The sequence below is a fragment of the Lepus europaeus genome, chromosome 5 (genome assembly GCF_033115175.1).
Source record: "Lepus europaeus isolate LE1 chromosome 5, mLepTim1.pri, whole genome shotgun sequence".
Lineage (NCBI taxonomy): Eukaryota > Metazoa > Chordata > Mammalia > Lagomorpha > Leporidae > Lepus > Lepus europaeus.
In genome coordinates, this window is record NC_084831.1 from 48,216,917 (window position 1) to 48,233,996 (window position 17,080).

Genomic DNA, 17,080 nt, shown 5'->3' on the forward strand with positions numbered 1-17,080 from the left:
TAGAAACACAAAGTGAAACATACTGTTTGAGTACTAGTTATAGCATTAAATCAAAATGTACAGTACATTAAGGACAGAGATCCCACATCAGGAGCAAGCGCACAGTGGCTCCTGTTGTTGACCCAACAAATTGACACTCTAGTTTATGGCGCCAGTAACCACCCTAGGCTGTCGTCATGAGTTGCCAAGGCTATGGAAGCCTTCCAAGTTCCCCGACTCTGATCATATTTAGACAAGGTCATAAAAGACAGGGTGAGGATAGTAACCAATGATCCTGAGAGTGGCCTTAACCAGGTCTGAACAATTATACAGCATTAAGTGGGGAAGAGGACCATCAGTACACACAGGTTGGGAGTAGAGCCATTGGTGGTAGAGTAGAGGTTATGATTACAAAGGAATGAGGCCCAAGTGGACTAGACAGGGTCTAGAACAAAGGACAGAGTCATTATTAGAGGAGCTAAGAAAGGTGCTGTCTAAGCTACAATTAAGTTTTCTGATTGAGAGGCAAATAGAACCTGATAGAAGGGGCTTGATAATAATCTGGTGGGCTTTAGGCCTTGTAAGTTAAGAGGCCCAGACCTATCTATCTCTTCACATGGGGTATATCCTAAGGGAGGTGTGAACCTCCTAGGGGAAGGCACTCTGTTGACTTTCATTACTTGGCTGGCCTGGGAGGAGAGCTGGCCAGGTAAAGGCAGGGGGCATCTCTAACAAGAAATTTACAGTTCTGCCTGCAATGTTGCTGACCCTACTTGGCTGTCCCCTCAACTGCAGTGGTCACTTTGGAAGTTGGGCTGAGTGAAGGGCTTTTCAGCTTGGAGCCAATAAGATCTGTGGCTCTGACCTGGGCATCCTTCGATTCCAGGGCATGTCCATTTCCAGTGATCCAACTCTTGGCAGAGCTGCCAGGGCTCTTCACAAGCTGACTTCTGCTGAAGCCCAGGCTTACCACATTGAAAGCCACTGCAGTGGACTGGCCTGTTGGGTCTCCTTGAGGGCAGATCACTGCACAGATCAGCCATTAATAGGCCTGCCACCCATTGCTTCTGATGCCTAGCTTTCTTTTCCTCCTGGTTTGTGTTAAAGCAGACCAGACGATGCAAGTCAAGGGAGTGCCCGTGTCCCATCTCTAATCTTTGGTGGCCTGAACTACAAGTCTATAGTCACAGGCATGTTCTGTAGTAGTTTTTCTAAGGTAGACAATGCCCATGAGGAAAATTATATTCTCACTTTAAAACTTTCTTTCCCTTTGGTCTGAAAGGGAGGTTTTTTTTTCTACTTACTGTATACTTCGCTGATGGCGATGTGAATCTAGCTATGAGATTATTAGTTAAGTTCTTATTTTGGCTATGCTATTACAGAAAAATGTTAGCCATCTCTTATAAGGTCTAAAGATTAAATTGTGCATCCTACAGATTCCTTCATAATAGAATTAGTTCCCTACCTTGAAGAGAATAGAGAAGTGAAAGAATAAGTTGGGCTTAGAATAGAGAAATGAGGGAGCAAGTCCTAGATCACTTGCTGACAATAGCAATATTACATGAATACTTAGCAAACCGTTTCAACCCTTAGATAAGAACTTAATAAAACATTTACCGGAAGGTCCAATGCCTTCTATAAATTTTAAGAATCATGTATTTGAAAACACGTCTTAAATATCTAACATGGTGTAGTTTGTTTAACCAGTAAACTTAAGCACAACCATATAAAATGTTTTTAGTTTCTTTCTACCAACAAGTTTAAAACATATGATACACAGATTCAGGTCATACAAATTAAAATGTATCTTTGATTGATTTTAGCAGCTTAAATTTATGGACAATCTTATCTAAAAGCCATTTAAAATAAAACTCTTAATAAAATTTCCCCATGTGGACATACAATATGTACGCACATATAACATAGCATAATAGACCAATATCAAAATCCAAAATATCTGGTTGAAATAAGATTCCTTAAAATCATGACATAACATAGACCAAATCTGATCATTGTTACAAGGTGATTATTCAAGTCTTTGAAAATAAGCACATAGTTAAATAACCCATAGCTCTTCATCTCCTCCCTCTCTTTTTCCACTCTTAGATTTAACAGGGATCACTTTTCAGTTAAAATTTAAACACCTAAGAATAATTGTGTGTTAATTACTGAGTTCAACCAATAGTACTAGAACCACAACAACAACAACAAATACTAAAAAGGATAAAGTATTACATTGTACATCTAAAGTCAGGACAGGAGCTGATCAGTTCATTGTTGCTTATAGTGTCCATTTCACTTCAACAGGTTTCCCCTTTGGTGCTCAGTTGTCACCGATCAGGGGAAACAAATGATATTTTTCTCTTTGGGACTGGCTTAATTCACTCAGCATGATGTTTTCCAGATTGCTCCATCTTGTTGCAAATGACTGGGTTTCGTTGTTTCTTACTGCTGTATAGTATTCTATGGAGTACATGTCCCATAATTTCTTTATCCAGTCTACTGTTGATGGGCATTTGGGTTGGTTCCAGGTCTTAGCTATTGTGAATTGAGCTGCAATAAACATTAATGTGCAGATGGCTTTTTTATTTGCCAATTTAATTTCCTTTGGGTAAATTCCAAGGAGTGGGATGGCTGGGTTGTATGGTAGGGTTATGTTCAGGTTTCTGAGGAATCTCCAGACAGACTTCCATAGTGGCTTAACCAGTTTGCATTCCCACCAACAGTGGATTAGTGTCCCTTTTTCCCCACATCCTCTCCAGCATCTGTTGTTGGTAGATTTCTGAATGTGAGCCATTTTCACCGGGGTGAGGTGAAACCTCATTGTGGTTTTGATCTGTATTTCCCTGGTGGCTAGGGATCCTGAGCATTTTTTCATGTGTCTGTTGGCCATTTGGATTTCCTCTTTCAAAAAATGTCTATTGAGGTCCTTGGCCCATTAAAAAGATTCATTATAAGGAATTGGTGCACCCAGTTATGGAGTCTGACAAGGCCCAAGATCCACAGTCAACAAGTTGGACACTGCAGAGAGATGCTAGTCTGAGTCTTGAGGTCTGAGAACCAGGAGAGCCAAGAACATATTCCCTGCTGAAGGCCCAGGAAGGGCTGATGTGTCAGTTCAAGTTCAAACCCAGGAGAAGGCAGGAGCCTCTGTTGCCCAGGGGGAGGACCAGCCTTTACTTCCTGGCAGGCCTTCAATTGAGTGGGAGGGGCATCCGGGAGGCCCTCTGTTCTATTCAGTGTAGCAACTTAAGGATTCCTCTCATCCCAAAACTCCCTCACTGAGACACCCAGAAGAACATTTGGCCAAGTATCTGGGCGTTCAGCTGATGCACGAATGAATCACCCCAGAAAGGCAGACGGAAGCCATCCTGCCAGGCCACACGTGGGCAGGCTCAGGGAATCCAGTGGTGCTGACATTTCTGCACCCTGATGGGAGTGGAGGGCGAGCGGCACCGGCTTCCAACCCTGCGCCACGCGGCGGCACTCTCACTGTCGCACAGGCTTCCTCTCATCTGAGACTCTTGACAACGCCTTGAGCTGTGTCCTAGGACAATTCCCAGTTTACAGATAAGAGAAACCAGGCTCCGACGGGCCCGAGGTGGCACAGCTGCTTAAAGGCAGGGCAGGGTGTGAAGCCCACTTTCTAACTCCGCGGGCAGTGCACCTGGATATTTTATGTCTCTGCTTTTCCTTTTTTAGGAGAATTAAACTGCTTATGATAATGTTGAAAGTCCTAAACTATGTTTTAAAAATAATTAATAAAATAATTTTTTTATTTTAAAAATGTATTATTTCACACACACACACACACACACAGACAAAACTGCCTCATCTGCTGACCCCCAAATGCCTGCAATGGCCAGAGTTAGGCCCAGGCTGGGCCGAGGCAGGAGCCCGGAATGCAACCGTGGTCTCCAATGAATGTGGCAGGGACCCAGTTACTTGAGTCAGCACCAACTGACTCCCAGGGTCTGCAGTTGGTAGAAAGCTGAGTCAGCAGCTATAGCCGGATACTGAAGCTCAGGCACTCTCATGAGGGGTACAGGCAACTTAGCTACTAGGCTAGATGCTCTCTCCCTTTAAAATTTTTGTCTTTTTAAAAAAGATTTTAAAAAAGATTTATTTTATTTATTTGAAAGTCAATGGCTGGCGCCGCGGCTCAATAGGCTAATCCTCCACCTGCGGCACCGGCACACCGGGTTCTAGTCCCGGTTGGGGCGCTGGATTCTGTCCCGGTTGCCCCTCTTCCAGGCCAGCTCTCTGCTGTGGCCCGGGAGTGCAGTGGAGGATGGCCCAAGTACTTGAGCCCTGCACCCGCATGGGAGACCAGGAGAAGCACCTGGCTCCTTGCTTCGGATCAGTGCGGTGCACCGGCCGCAGTGGCCATTGGAGGGTGAACCAATGGTAAAGGAAGACCTTTCTCTCTCTCTGTCTCTCTCTCTCTCACTGTCCACTCTGCCTGTCAAAAAAAAAAAAAAGTCAAAGTTACACACAGAGAGAAGGAGAGGCAGAGAGAGGTCTTCCATCCACTGGTCCATTCCCCAGTTGGCCGCAACAGCCAGAGCTGCGCTGATCTGAAGCCAGGAGCTGCCTCTGGGTTATGGGGCCCATGGACTTGGGCCATCTTCTGCTTTCCCAAGCCATAGCAGAGAGCTGGATCAGAAGTGAAGCATCCTGGTCTCAAACCGGCACCCATATGGGATGCCAGCATTGCAGGTGGTGGCTTTACTAGCTATGCCACAGCATTGGCCCCTAAATTTTCTCCCTTTAAAATTTTTGTCCTTTAATTTAGTTAAGAAGAAGAGAGATGGGGTTGGCACTGTGGTGTATCAGATTAAGCCACCACCTGCATCCCATATAGGTGCCTGCTTGAGTCCCAGCTGCTCCACTCCCTGCTAATCCAGCTCCATGCTAATGTGCCTAGAAAAGCAGCAGAGGATGGCCCAAGTCCTTGATCCCCTGTATCCATGTGGGAGACCTGAAAGAAGCTCCTGGCTCCTGGCTTTGGCCTGGCCCAGCCCAAGCCATTGAAGCCATCATGGTAGTGAACCAGCAGATGGATGATCTCTCTCTCTCTCTTTGTCTCCAACTCTGACTTTCAGATAAATAAATACATCTTTAGGGGGGGGGGGCGGAGAGAGAAAGAGAGAGAGAGAGATCTTCCATTGCTGGTTCATTCTCCAAATGCCACCAACAGCCAAGCCTGAGCCATGCCAAAGGCAGGAGCCAGGCACATATAACATATCCAGATACCAACACAATTAATATATGATCCCTCTCATCAGGGGATTCATAGATGGTAACAGAATTTCTCTTTTGTCATAGTCATTTGATTATTATTATTATTATTATTATTTTATTTAATTGAAAGGCAGAATTGTCATCTGATTATAGTCCAGGAAGATTTACTCTGTGGACAGCCAGATTGGTTACCACCCAAAGTGAACTAGCAATTTATTTTCTTACTCACTGTACTTAGAATCAACTGAAATATTTTAATAAAACATATTTACACATAATAGCTCCCAATATTTGTAAAGTATAATGCATTCTCATCTAGGATTCAAATTGATCTCCATAATAGCTTTATGATGAATTGCCTTATTAGTTTCCCTAATTTTATATAAAGAAAACTGTCATTCAAAAGCTCTAGTAAATGGCTCAACGTGACTTAGCATTGAGCAGGTCTTCTGATTTAGGTTTTATATATCTTCCAAGTATCTGGTTCTGATACTTGTTCAAGCATTTGAACCACCACCTTTTCCTGCCAGGGTGCTCATTAGCAAGAAGCTGGAACTGGGAGTGGAGCCTGGACTTGAACTCAAGCACTACGATCTCAGATGCAGATATTTTAACCAGTGTTTTAAATGCCTTTCCTAGGAGAATCATTTTCCATATTTATTCCTAAATGCACTGTTGGGTCAGTTTGACCCATTGATGAGGAACTGTAACGGGAGGGCTGTTAATGATTAAAAGATGAGTTGTTGATTGTTGGCTCTGAAGCTTGTGGATGGCCATAGGGCAAGGGCAAGGTCAAGCATGAGACACTGGCTGGAGGCTCTCAGGGAGGCAAGCCTCACTGTGCTGTATGTCTAATCCAGAATGGCGAGTGACTTCAACAGCAAATGGCACCCGGAGTGCTGAGTTGAGGATTGTGACACCAGTTACGGGCTAGCCAGAAAGTGCTAGGACCGAGAAGTGATGCCTGTCAGTGAGGCTCTTGGGCTGTGTATTTACGCTTCCTGGACTAGAAGGAGCAAAAGTGGCCCAGATGATGAAGCTACGTGTGTGGAGTAATTGGGATGAAATGGGCATATTGCCAGAGTCCCTGAAATTTCTCATACTTTCCATCAAGTTTATATATGAGTGTTGTAGCCATGTTTTCTTAAAAGTCCTTTTCAGGAAGGTTCTGAGTATTAGGACCCAAAGTAAAAGGCAATAACCTAATTTCCACCCAGCCATCTATCCATCCACCGTTCCTGTCACCCAAGAAATCCTCAATGAGCACCCGTGATTTCTAGGAACACAGGGATGAAACACACAGACCCCTTCCCTGGAGAAATATGTGCTCAATTAGCAGCAAAAAATAATACCACGTGATAAATCCTTAAATGGAAACGAATAGGTAGACAGTAGAGGCACAGAGGAGGGAGCAACCTAATTTCTTTGCCCCTCCCATTTCTGAGACTCCAGCAACATTTAAATCTGAACTCAGAAAATCAGAGGTAGGAGCCTGCCTGGTGGAGAAGGGAGTGGGGGCTCTCTAAGCAGAGGAGGGAGTTGCATGGGTCTGGTTGAACCAGTAAGTGGGTGATGAGAGCCCTAGTGTGCCCATTGGTCAGACTCCCCTGTGGCCAGTGCCTAAAGAACAGTCCTGTGACTGAATTGGGCCAGGAAGAGTGATGACAGCAGGAACCAAGAAGCAGTCAGTGGCCTATCAGAAGCCCCAAAGAGGATGGCAAGCTCCTAGTAAAATGAATATTGAAAACAGGAGGAGCTCTGTGGCTGGAAAAGATGCTTCAGGATCCTGCTCTGGCCCTGCTCAGACCTTCAGCCCCATTGCTCATTACTGGGCTGCTCTGACCCAAGCTAGTGCCGGTCCCTGCACTTACCCTCTCCCTGGGGTATGGGGTGTCCTGTTCCTTCTACCTGCACCTCCCACCGTCTCCCCTTCTTCACCCAGCTAATGCTTATTCATCCTCACGTCTCTGCCTGGTCTGGATAAGACTTTTCCAGGCAGTCTTTCTGTTCCCCAGACATGGATTGGGAGAGTGTCTCAGGTGCTTTGGGGTAATTGTCACTTAGCTCTATGTGTCACATTATCACGACTGCCTGTTTCCAGCAGGCATTCTGGTAACGGCATGTCCCAGAGAGTGTTGCCCGCAGGCTAAGGCTGACCCACAACTTGAGCCTCAGTCTTTCCTAGCTTGGGTGAATCAAAATCCAAGCCTGCTTATGCTGGGCTCTCTCTGGGACCTTCCTTACACTCTGCAGAGTCAGGGGTGGTATCCTATAAGGTCTGGGCTGACTTGGACAATGAAGAGGGTGAGGCGGCCAGGGACCTGATTGTGAAAGGTCTTCTATTCATGGCTAAGCAGTCTGGGAGGGCCCAGCAGGTCTTTTGCTACGCCCGCTAACCAACCAGTCACCCTGAACAGACAGTCACTGGATTCTAACAAGCTCCAGGCTTTATCCTCCAGTTACCATGGCAACCCGGCTTCGCAGTGATGGATGGTATTGATTGACTGACAGACTCCTGGTGTCTTGGCTGTGTCCCCACTTCCCTTAAGTCATCTGCATACACATGGAACTGAACTGGGCACCATCCTACAGACTGTGCTCTGATTTTGAATGTCCACGCTAATATCATTGAAAATAGCTTCAGATGCAAAGGAGAAATACTGAGATGTGTCAAAATTATTTCCAGAGCCACATTCAGCAGCCTACTCCAGAGGCACTAAGAAGTCAGGTTGTAGACACACACCTTGGTTCCATCCATGCTTTGTCATTTATTTGTGGTTTAATTTCAGTCGAGTGACTCAAACTGTCTAAATTAAGGTTAAACTACCTCAATTTACTCATCTCTCTAATGGGAATACTGGTCCTGTTGTGCAGCAATATGTGAATACTAAGTGAGGTGCCACATGGGAAACCCATCTTTGGCACATTAAAAACACTTAGCAAATCTGCACGTTCCCTCATTCCTCTCCACGCACTTGTGGCCTCACAGCTTATGCTGCCGAAACGTTAAGAAACATGTGCGGAAAAATGGAATGAAAAGAGAAGTTTATTTTGACACAAAAGATGTTTCCATCCTTACAAGCATTTGTAAATAATGCACATTTTCCATGATTTTTTTTTTTTTAATTTTTGACAGGCAGAGTGGACAGTGAGAGAGAGACAGAGAGAAAGGTCTTCCTTTTGCCATTGGTTCACCCTCCAATGGCCGCCGCGGTAGGCGAGCTGCGGCCGGCGCACCGCACTGATCCGAAGCCAGGAGCCAGGTGCTTCTCCTGGTCTCCCATGGGGTACAGGGCCCAAGGACTTGGGCCATCCTCCACTGCACTCCCTGGCCACAGCAGAGAGCTGGCCTGGAAGAGGGGCAACCGGGACAGGATCGGTGCCCCCACCGGGACTAGAACCCGGTGTGCCGGCGCCGCAAGGTGGAGGATTAGCCTAGTGAGCCGCGGCGCCGGCCTCCATGATTTTTTTTGAAAATCCCTCCTTACTTCTCTCAAACTCCTCATTCTTCCTCACTCCTCACCTTCCAGCTGGAGAACCCGAGCCTCTTCTTCACGCGACTTGCGGCGTTCCTGACAACAGGAACCGCAGTCACACCCGGGCATGCTAGCTGGCTTTGAGCTGCTGCCGTTAGCCCTGAGCACGTTGCACGGTGTGGACTAGTGCATTCAGTCCTCACAGCACCTCTCTGAAGTAGATGTTACTAAAATCCCTGACATACGCGAAAACTGAGGCACACTGGGGAGAAATGATTTGCCTGTGGAGTAACCGGCTGGGGTGGAATTGCAGCTCAAGACGCCTCCATTTCTGAGCCAGGCTTCAGCTTATCTGTCAGTGGTCATGGCCAAAAATCTTCTAGAAGGGCCAGAGCCTCTGAAGACAAGCCCTCATCAGACAGGAGGAAATCCTGAGACTATAGTTCCAGCAGGGTCCACTGGGAGCACAGCTTCTTTTTTTGAGTTCCCTGATGGAAAGGAGAGTGAGGGGGCATGGCCAGGCTCCTTTTGGGACCACCATTGCTATTCATGACATAGGATGAAAGGTTATCCATAGAATAGCGTGAGGGAACAGAGCATCCACTGAGCTGGGTATAGCATATCTTGCTTCAAAGACCTAATTCATGGGCCTGGGCTGTTAGTCATGGGACTTTGGTCAAGTTACCTAAAAATAACAGCTAAGATTGACTGAGCACTTCATTGTTCCAGATACTTTTTTTTAAGAACTTACTTACATATACTCTTATTCTCCCCATTTTATGGATTGAGAGTATGAGGCACACCAAAGATAAGTAGCTTGCCCAAAGTCACACTGCTAGTGAATGGTAGAGTTCTGACTCCAGAATTCATACTCATGGCCACTATAAGCTCTGCCCGTTCCAACTACAATGGCCCTATAAAATGGGTAAATCCTCCTTGGTGATTGTTGGGATTATCTGTATGGTTTGGCTGTTGAATATCTCCAAAGCCTCATGTGCTAAAGGCTTGGTCCCCACAGTGGCACTGTCAGGAGGTAGTAGAACCTGTAGGAGGTTGGGTCTTGCCGTGGTGTCAGGGAGAGTCCTTGGGCCACTGGGGGTAAGTCCTCAGAAGGTGGTTCTCATGTAACTGCTTGAATTCTCATTGGAAAGTTGCCATAAAAACCTAAGCTTGTGTTCCCTCTATTTACTTCCATGTAGTCCTTCCTGGGCACATCCTCTGCTATTGTCACCCAGTGCCCTCAACAGGGGCCAAACCAATGTTCCCAACCTAGTCTTGGCCTTGAACCTCCCATTGTGAGTTAAATAAACCTTTTCTCTTTATAAACTTAATTATCTTGGTGTTTCACTGTAGAAACAGAAGTTAACTAACACAGACTCCAAAGAAATAATGCAGATGAAAGTGTTTATAAAACACCCACTCTATTATAAAGCTGTGACTTCAATGAAAGGGAAACCTGTGACTCTGAAAATATTTTCAATGTATTTTTTAAGTAGATTGGATTCAGCCAATCCCTGAACAACTCCTGGGGGCTGGCACAGGCTAGTTCTGTTCTCAGCCTTGTAAACCCAAGAGATAAAAATAATTGATACAAGATGTTGACAGTTACGAAGGCATGATAAATAGTATGCTAAAGGAAAATCTAGGAGTACATCAGGGACACAGATGTAGGACCCTTGGGGCTGTCTGGAGCTGAGTTGGAGAAACCCAATGAAAGAGGAAAGGGGCCTATCTAGACAAGAAGAACAGCACATAGCAAGGGTGCAAAGATACTCACACTCCTTCCAGGTGGTTCAGAAGAAGCATGAGTCTTAACAGAAGTGCAAAGTGGACAGGTGAATGAGCTAACACCTCCCAACTAGCCAGACACAAATTAACCAATCAACTTTCTCAATGTGATGACAGCAAATCAGCTAGAAAATTCTCTTTTCCCTTGTGAGGCTGTCTTTAGGGGCAGCCAACATAGCAAAGCAACACAGCTCATAGACCATAGCAACTTGAATGCTATTTGTTTGTTGCAAAGAGATAAATAATGCATTACACCTGCTGTTTTCCACCTGATGCTTTTAATCTGTGGAAAGACAGAGACTTACGGTGTTCTGGCATCTTGAAAGTCAAGCCACCTGGTTCTGTCTCAGAGCCACATAGACACAGCAGCTCCATGGAGGTGTGAGGACAGGGCTTGCACTGGTACCACAGCCAAGACCAAATGGGAAACAAGCCCTAGACATGGCTCCTGGCCTGCCAAGGAGACACAGAAACAGTTCTTTGGGGGACCAGAGTAGAATGGGAAGGAATCCAGGGGCTCCCCTTTACTTCCCGAGGTTACTGATTGACTTGTGCCTTCCTTTAGTTTAGGTCACTCCAACCCTTCCGAGCAGAATCTTGCTGCTAGGGACACAAGTTCTCTTCATGATCTCCCTTTGCTCCCAATACTCTCCTCACTTTTCTGGTTAATCCCTCCTAGTCTCTGATTCCAAGGAAGGATCCTTCATTGGCCCTGCTGCCCTCTGTCAGAGACCTCATCTCACAGTACAACCATCTGTTTTCTTGTCCATTTCCCCACACTTAACTCTAAGCTCATGGAGGCTGGACACTCTCCAGAATCTCTTTTATTTCCCAGATGTCTTGCCCATGGTAAAAAACCATTAGATGCTTACCAAAGTTGTCTCAAATGTTCTCTTTTTTAAAATCTTTCTCCCAACTTCTTGTCTTGTTTCATCTTGAGAAGTTCTTTCTTTTATTGTTTTCAAAGATTTATTTTATTTATTTGAAAGGCAGAGTTACAGAGAGAGAGGGACAGAGAGACAGGTCTTCCATCTGCTGGTTCACTCTCCAGATGGCCACAATAGCAGGGGGCTGGGCAAGCCAAAGCCAGGAGCCAGGAACTTCTTCCTGGTCTCCCACGTGGGTGCAGTCTTTCTCCTTCCATGCCTGGCAAATGTCACTGCATAATGTCTCCAGTGTTTATTCACGTTGTCACACATTGCAAGATTTCTTCTTTTTAAAGGCTGAATAATGCTGATGGAAGGAAATCCTATTGTCTTATTTCCCTTTTAAAGTGTGGCTTCTGGAACTTTGAACCAGTCTCTGGGTCCCTTGAACCTGTGGAGAAGAGTGTGAGATTATCCTTTCCTTTGTTTCATCTGTTAGAGTTTTTGCCTTGCTTTATTGTCCCCACTGAGTTTGGAGTAATGGAAAATTCTAAGCTTTTTCCCCTTGTCCTCCTGCCTAGGTGTGGCCCTTCTTCACCATGCTTGTACACTTTGTAGCTTGACCACTGAGTAGGATTTTCCAGTTTTCTCAATTGAGTCTCGTTTTGCTGTGCGGGCTCGGTGTACCTATGCAGCCTTCCAAGGGCATTTTGTTTATCTGAATTACCCTTGACTTTTGCTAGTTCTTACTCTGGTAGATATGATGAGCCCAACTGCTACATCTTCACTCATGGGTGAGACAGTGTAGATGCCAGGGCCCTGTGGCAAAGCCTCTGGAAGTTCTCTGTAGAACCACGGTACCCAAAATAGGGTCTCAGATCCACTGTGTAGGGATCATCAGAGACATTTGTGAAACACATTTCTCAGAAATAGAGAATTGCAATTCATAGGGAGAGGGGTGCAGGAAACTATATTTTTAATAAGTACTCCAGATTATCTCCATACATAGCCGGCTTTGGGAATAATCAACTCCAGAGTTCACTGTGTTCAAGAGCCTCAAACCAACTTTCTTGATCCACTTGAGAGCTAGCACCTGAGGAGTCCACCTCAACATGGTGGGATGAGTGTAACAGCAGAACACTGCCTGGCTCTGTGATTAGAGTCAAATTGCCCATGCCCCGCAACAATCTGGTCAAATTCTACACAATGGCTGTAGACATTTCTCTGATCCTTCAACCCCACTCCTACTCTTTGCTATCAGTGGGCCTGGCTTTCAATGCCATTTTCAACTCCTGGAGTTTGACACCAGTTTGACCTCCTCTGCTTCCACCCTAGATAAAAATTGTCTTAGTTTCCCACAGACTATCTGTGGACAGCTCCAATTTGTCATCCCCCACAGTTTCTGATGAGAGCCTTCTCATCTAGCCCTGTATATTGAAACAAGTAACTCTCAAGACACAAATTAGGCTTCATTTCACATATTGCCCAAAACCTTCTAGCTTCTCAAGAGCTTGTTTAGGGGCTGGAGCTGTGGTGTAGTGGATTAAGCTGTCACCTCTAGCACCAGCATCTCTTATGGGTTCAAGCCTGGCTGTTCTACTTCCAATGCAACTCCCTGCTAATGTGCCTGGGAAAGCAGCAGAAGATGGCCCAAGTCCTTTGGCCCCTGCACCCACGTGGGAGACCTAGGGGAAGCACCTGGCTCCTGGCTTTGGCCCAGCTCCACCCCCCACCCTTTCACCCCCACCCCCGCCATTGCAGCCTTTTGGGGAGTTAACCAGAGGATGGAAGGCCTCTCACTCTCTCTGCCTCTGCCTCTCCCTCTCTGCAACTTTTTCAAATAAATAAATCTTTTAAAAGACCTCATTTATTCAGGCTCATATCATGTTCATGCTTGTTTTATTCTCAAGGTATCCTCACTGGCCCACACAAGATGTGCTGTGAGGGTACACAGCAGGTGTTCACTAAATTTTTCTCTCAGAAGAACTCTTTACACTGGTGCAACCACTGGGAAGAGTGTATACACTGCAGGCTTCTGAAGAAGAGATTTGAATGTGAATCTCAGCTTTACCATTTCTTTGTACCATGGCCTTAGGCAAGATAATTAACCTTTATGAACCTCAGGTGACTCAATTATAAATGAGAAGTGTGAGAAAAGTGTCTTAGGGCACCGTCACTCTCATGCCCTGTGATTCTCTCTAAGTCACAGACCTCCCCTTGCTGACAGATACCCTACTTCGGGGTCCTTGGAAGGCAACTCTTTGCACTCAAGTTGCACTGCTCAGATCATGCTAGAATTCTCTTCTCCCGGCAGCACGCAGCAGGCTGTCAGCAGACTCTTCATGAGCATAATCACTCCACAGGCGTCCTCCAGCCCCCATTAATCAGCCAGTCCTGTCACTTTAATCCGGCAGCACTCCACCACTCACCTAAGTAATCACTCCGGCTCCTGCGTGTGATTTCTTTGCATCCGCTTTTGTTTAGTACTATTGAAGCATTTTTTAATCAAAACAATTAAATATGCTAAATCTTCCTCAATTAGTAATGCATTGAAAATTACAAGTGCTTAGATGGAAATGGCAGAAGAAGTCCTCTGCTTGGCGCTGAGAGCATCGCTTCCCCCAGGCACCTTCTGCTTGGGCTGTGTTCAGAAGCCAATGTTACGGGCTGGCAGAGGACTGTGGCTGAAAGGGACCCTGGAGATGATCACCTCTTCTTATCATAAATGTGAAACTGAGACCCAGTGGGATCCTGAGCCTTCTCCAACTCATACTGGGTGTCAATGACTGGGACTTGAAGTTCCAAGATAACTTCCATCAGAAACCCTTACCGAAGTCCTCAGGCTGTTCATTTATTAGCTCATTTATTTCTTCTGTCATCTGTCACTTATTCTGAGTACTTCCTGAACTCCTACACCATGACAGACATGGAGCTGCCATGCTAGTGAAATGATGGTGCATAAGATACATGTCTTTGACTTCACAGAGGTCCACTTGGAGGCTCAATGCCCTCTTGAAAATAGTGGCTCTAATCCTTATCTCAACTGAATGATGGTCCTGAGTTTATTCCTCCTTTGTGGTTGTCAAAATAATCCTATGTCAGTAACAACAATTTTTTTATAGTTGTGGTTTAAAGGACTAATTTTTTATTTATTTTAACTTCTATTTAATAAATATAAATTTCCAAAGTACAGCTTTTTGATTACAGTAGCTTTTTCCCCCTATGACTTCCCTCCCACCCGCAACCCTCCCATCTCCCACTCCCTCTCCCATTCCATTCACATCAAGATTCATTTTCAATTATCTTTATATTCAGAAGATCAATTTAGTATATATTAAGTAAAGATTTCAACAGTTTGCACTCACACAGAAACACAAAGTGTAAAGTAATGTTTGATTACCAGTTATACCATTGATTCACATAGTACAACACATTAAAGTCATAGATCCTACATGAGGAGTAAGTGCACAGTGACTCCTGTTGTTGATTTAACAATTGACACTCTTGTTTATGGCATCAGTAATCACCCTAGGCTCTTGTCATGAGTTGCCAAGGCTATGGAAGCCTTTTGAGTTCACCAACTCCAATCTTATTTAGACAAGGGCATAGTCAAAGTGGAAGTTCTCTCCTCCCTTCAGAGAAAGGTACCTCCTTTGATGGCCCATTCTTTCCGCTGGGATCTCACTCAAAGAGATCTTTCATTTAGGTGTTTTTTTTTTCTTTCCCAGAGTGTCTTGGCTTTCCATGCCTGAAATACTCTCATGGGCTTTTTAGCCAGATCCGAATGCCTTAAAGGCTGATTCTGAGGCCAGAATGCTGTTTAGGAGATCTGCCATTCTATGGAGGACTAGTGTTTTAAATTGCAAATTTCACTTTACAAATTTCTGAAGACCCCTTAAGCTACAGATAAAGTTAAATTCTGTAGCATGGTCAATATCTTGTTCCAGTTTGTATATCTAGCCTTATCTTACCAGACAGACCTTTGTTGGAAATAGCTCTGGTCATTTACAAGCTGAGTGATCAAGAAAAAAAAAAATACTTCTTTGTTCTGAGAATTATTTTCCTCACCCGAAAACTACAGGTTTCTGGGTGGATCCTCAAGAGTAGACAAACCCAGAGATAGCTTGTGTGGGATTGACAGTCCTTGCAGAGTCTGAAGGGCAGACAGACTTCCCATGGTGATCCATCCATCTCCTAGCAGAACTCTGCTCTCCCTGGGGTGCACATAAGACCTGGGCATAGAGAAAGTTGTGGTGAGTAGGAGAGTAGGATCATTCAGGCACACACAGAGAGCACTGGCAGCTCTGAAGAAACCTGGAATTATTATGATCCAAAAATGTCAGCGACATTCCAACAGGAGCTTGAGTAGACTTTAGGGAGATGGCAAAAAGGAAGTGAGGAAGGGAATTTATATTGAAAATTAGCATGTTCAAAATCCCAGACTGTAAATAGGGTCTGTCATGGGCCAGGCACTGTGCTGGGCAGAGGGAAATATAGACACAGGTGAGAGAGAATCACACCTCGAATAGAGGATGGGCACAAGAAAGGAGACACATTTTTTTTTAACTTTGGATTACAGTGGCTTCCCCCACCCCCGTAACTGCCCTCCCACCCGCAACCCTCCCATCTCCCACTCCCTTTCCCATCCCATTCACATCAAGATTCATTTTTCAATTATCTTTATATTCAGAAGATCAATTTAGTATATATTAAATAAAGATTTCAACAGATTGCACCCACACAGAAACACGAAGTGTAAAGTATGGTTTGAGTACTACTTATACCATTAATTCACATAGTACAACATTAAGGACAGAGATCCTACATGGGAAGTAAGCGCACAGTGACCCCTGTTGTTGATTTAACAAAGGAGACACATTTTTAAACAATTAGTGTGTACTATACACATCTCTTCTGATTTCAACAAATATTTGAGCTGGAAACATACAGAAGAGAACACTGAAATTTGGTTGAAAACGGGATTTCAACAAGATCTTTCTGACTGCAAAATCAAAGTTAGCTTTATTACTATGAGCTGGTTGTACCACATTAGCTGTCTGGGAGTATTTCATCGTTTTGTGTGCCTCTGTTCCCTACTGCAGGTGTTACCAGTGAAGACATCAGTACATGTTTTGGCGGCTTTGGTGGGATTCAGTATGAAAAGGGGAGCATAAATACTGAAGGAATTTTATCAGGAAAACATTGTAAAAAATCTGGATCTGGTGACAAAGGCAAGTGTTTAGTTATGGGTCTTCCAAAAAAAAGAGAAATCAGACTTTGCTTTGGATACATAATCAGAGTGAGGAAGCTGTTTCCCCTCCACCCCCAATTAATTCCATTTCAGAAAATGGTCATGCTGCATGAATGTTGCACACCCCATACCAATGACCTGAATGTAGTAACTCTGCCTTGGACCCATGATGGGCTGAGATCACCTTAGAAATATTTGACTTTGTATAGTTCACTCTCCTAGATTTCAAGTACCAGACAAAGATCCAACCAAGAACTAGATGAAAGGTCCATGTAGAAAGTTTCTGGGAAGTGGGCTGCTGGGATGAAGGCTCATCGGATCATAACCCAGGAGAGGAAAGTTTGGTTATCAGTCCATGCTCAAAGAATAACGATCAGAGAAGGATTGCCCAGGAAGGTTTTGTTTCATCTCCTGAACAAGGTGATATGGGTGTTCATGATTAATTAATCCATCCATCCATTCATTCATTCGTCAAA

General features: G+C 44.8%; 1 protein-coding gene across 2 annotated transcripts in view; it reads left to right on the forward strand.

Moving 5' to 3' along the window:
- The window catches only part of C8A (complement C8 alpha chain), a 67,859-nt gene that overhangs the window by 40,239 nt on the left and 10,540 nt on the right, over positions 1 to 17,080 (forward strand). For both annotated transcript variants that reach the window (XM_062191408.1, XM_062191409.1), the window contains one exon: positions 16,456 to 16,584. In XM_062191408.1, the coding sequence (XP_062047392.1) occupies positions 16,456 to 16,584 (129 nt within the window). The remainder of the gene's footprint in view (positions 1 to 16,455; positions 16,585 to 17,080) is intronic.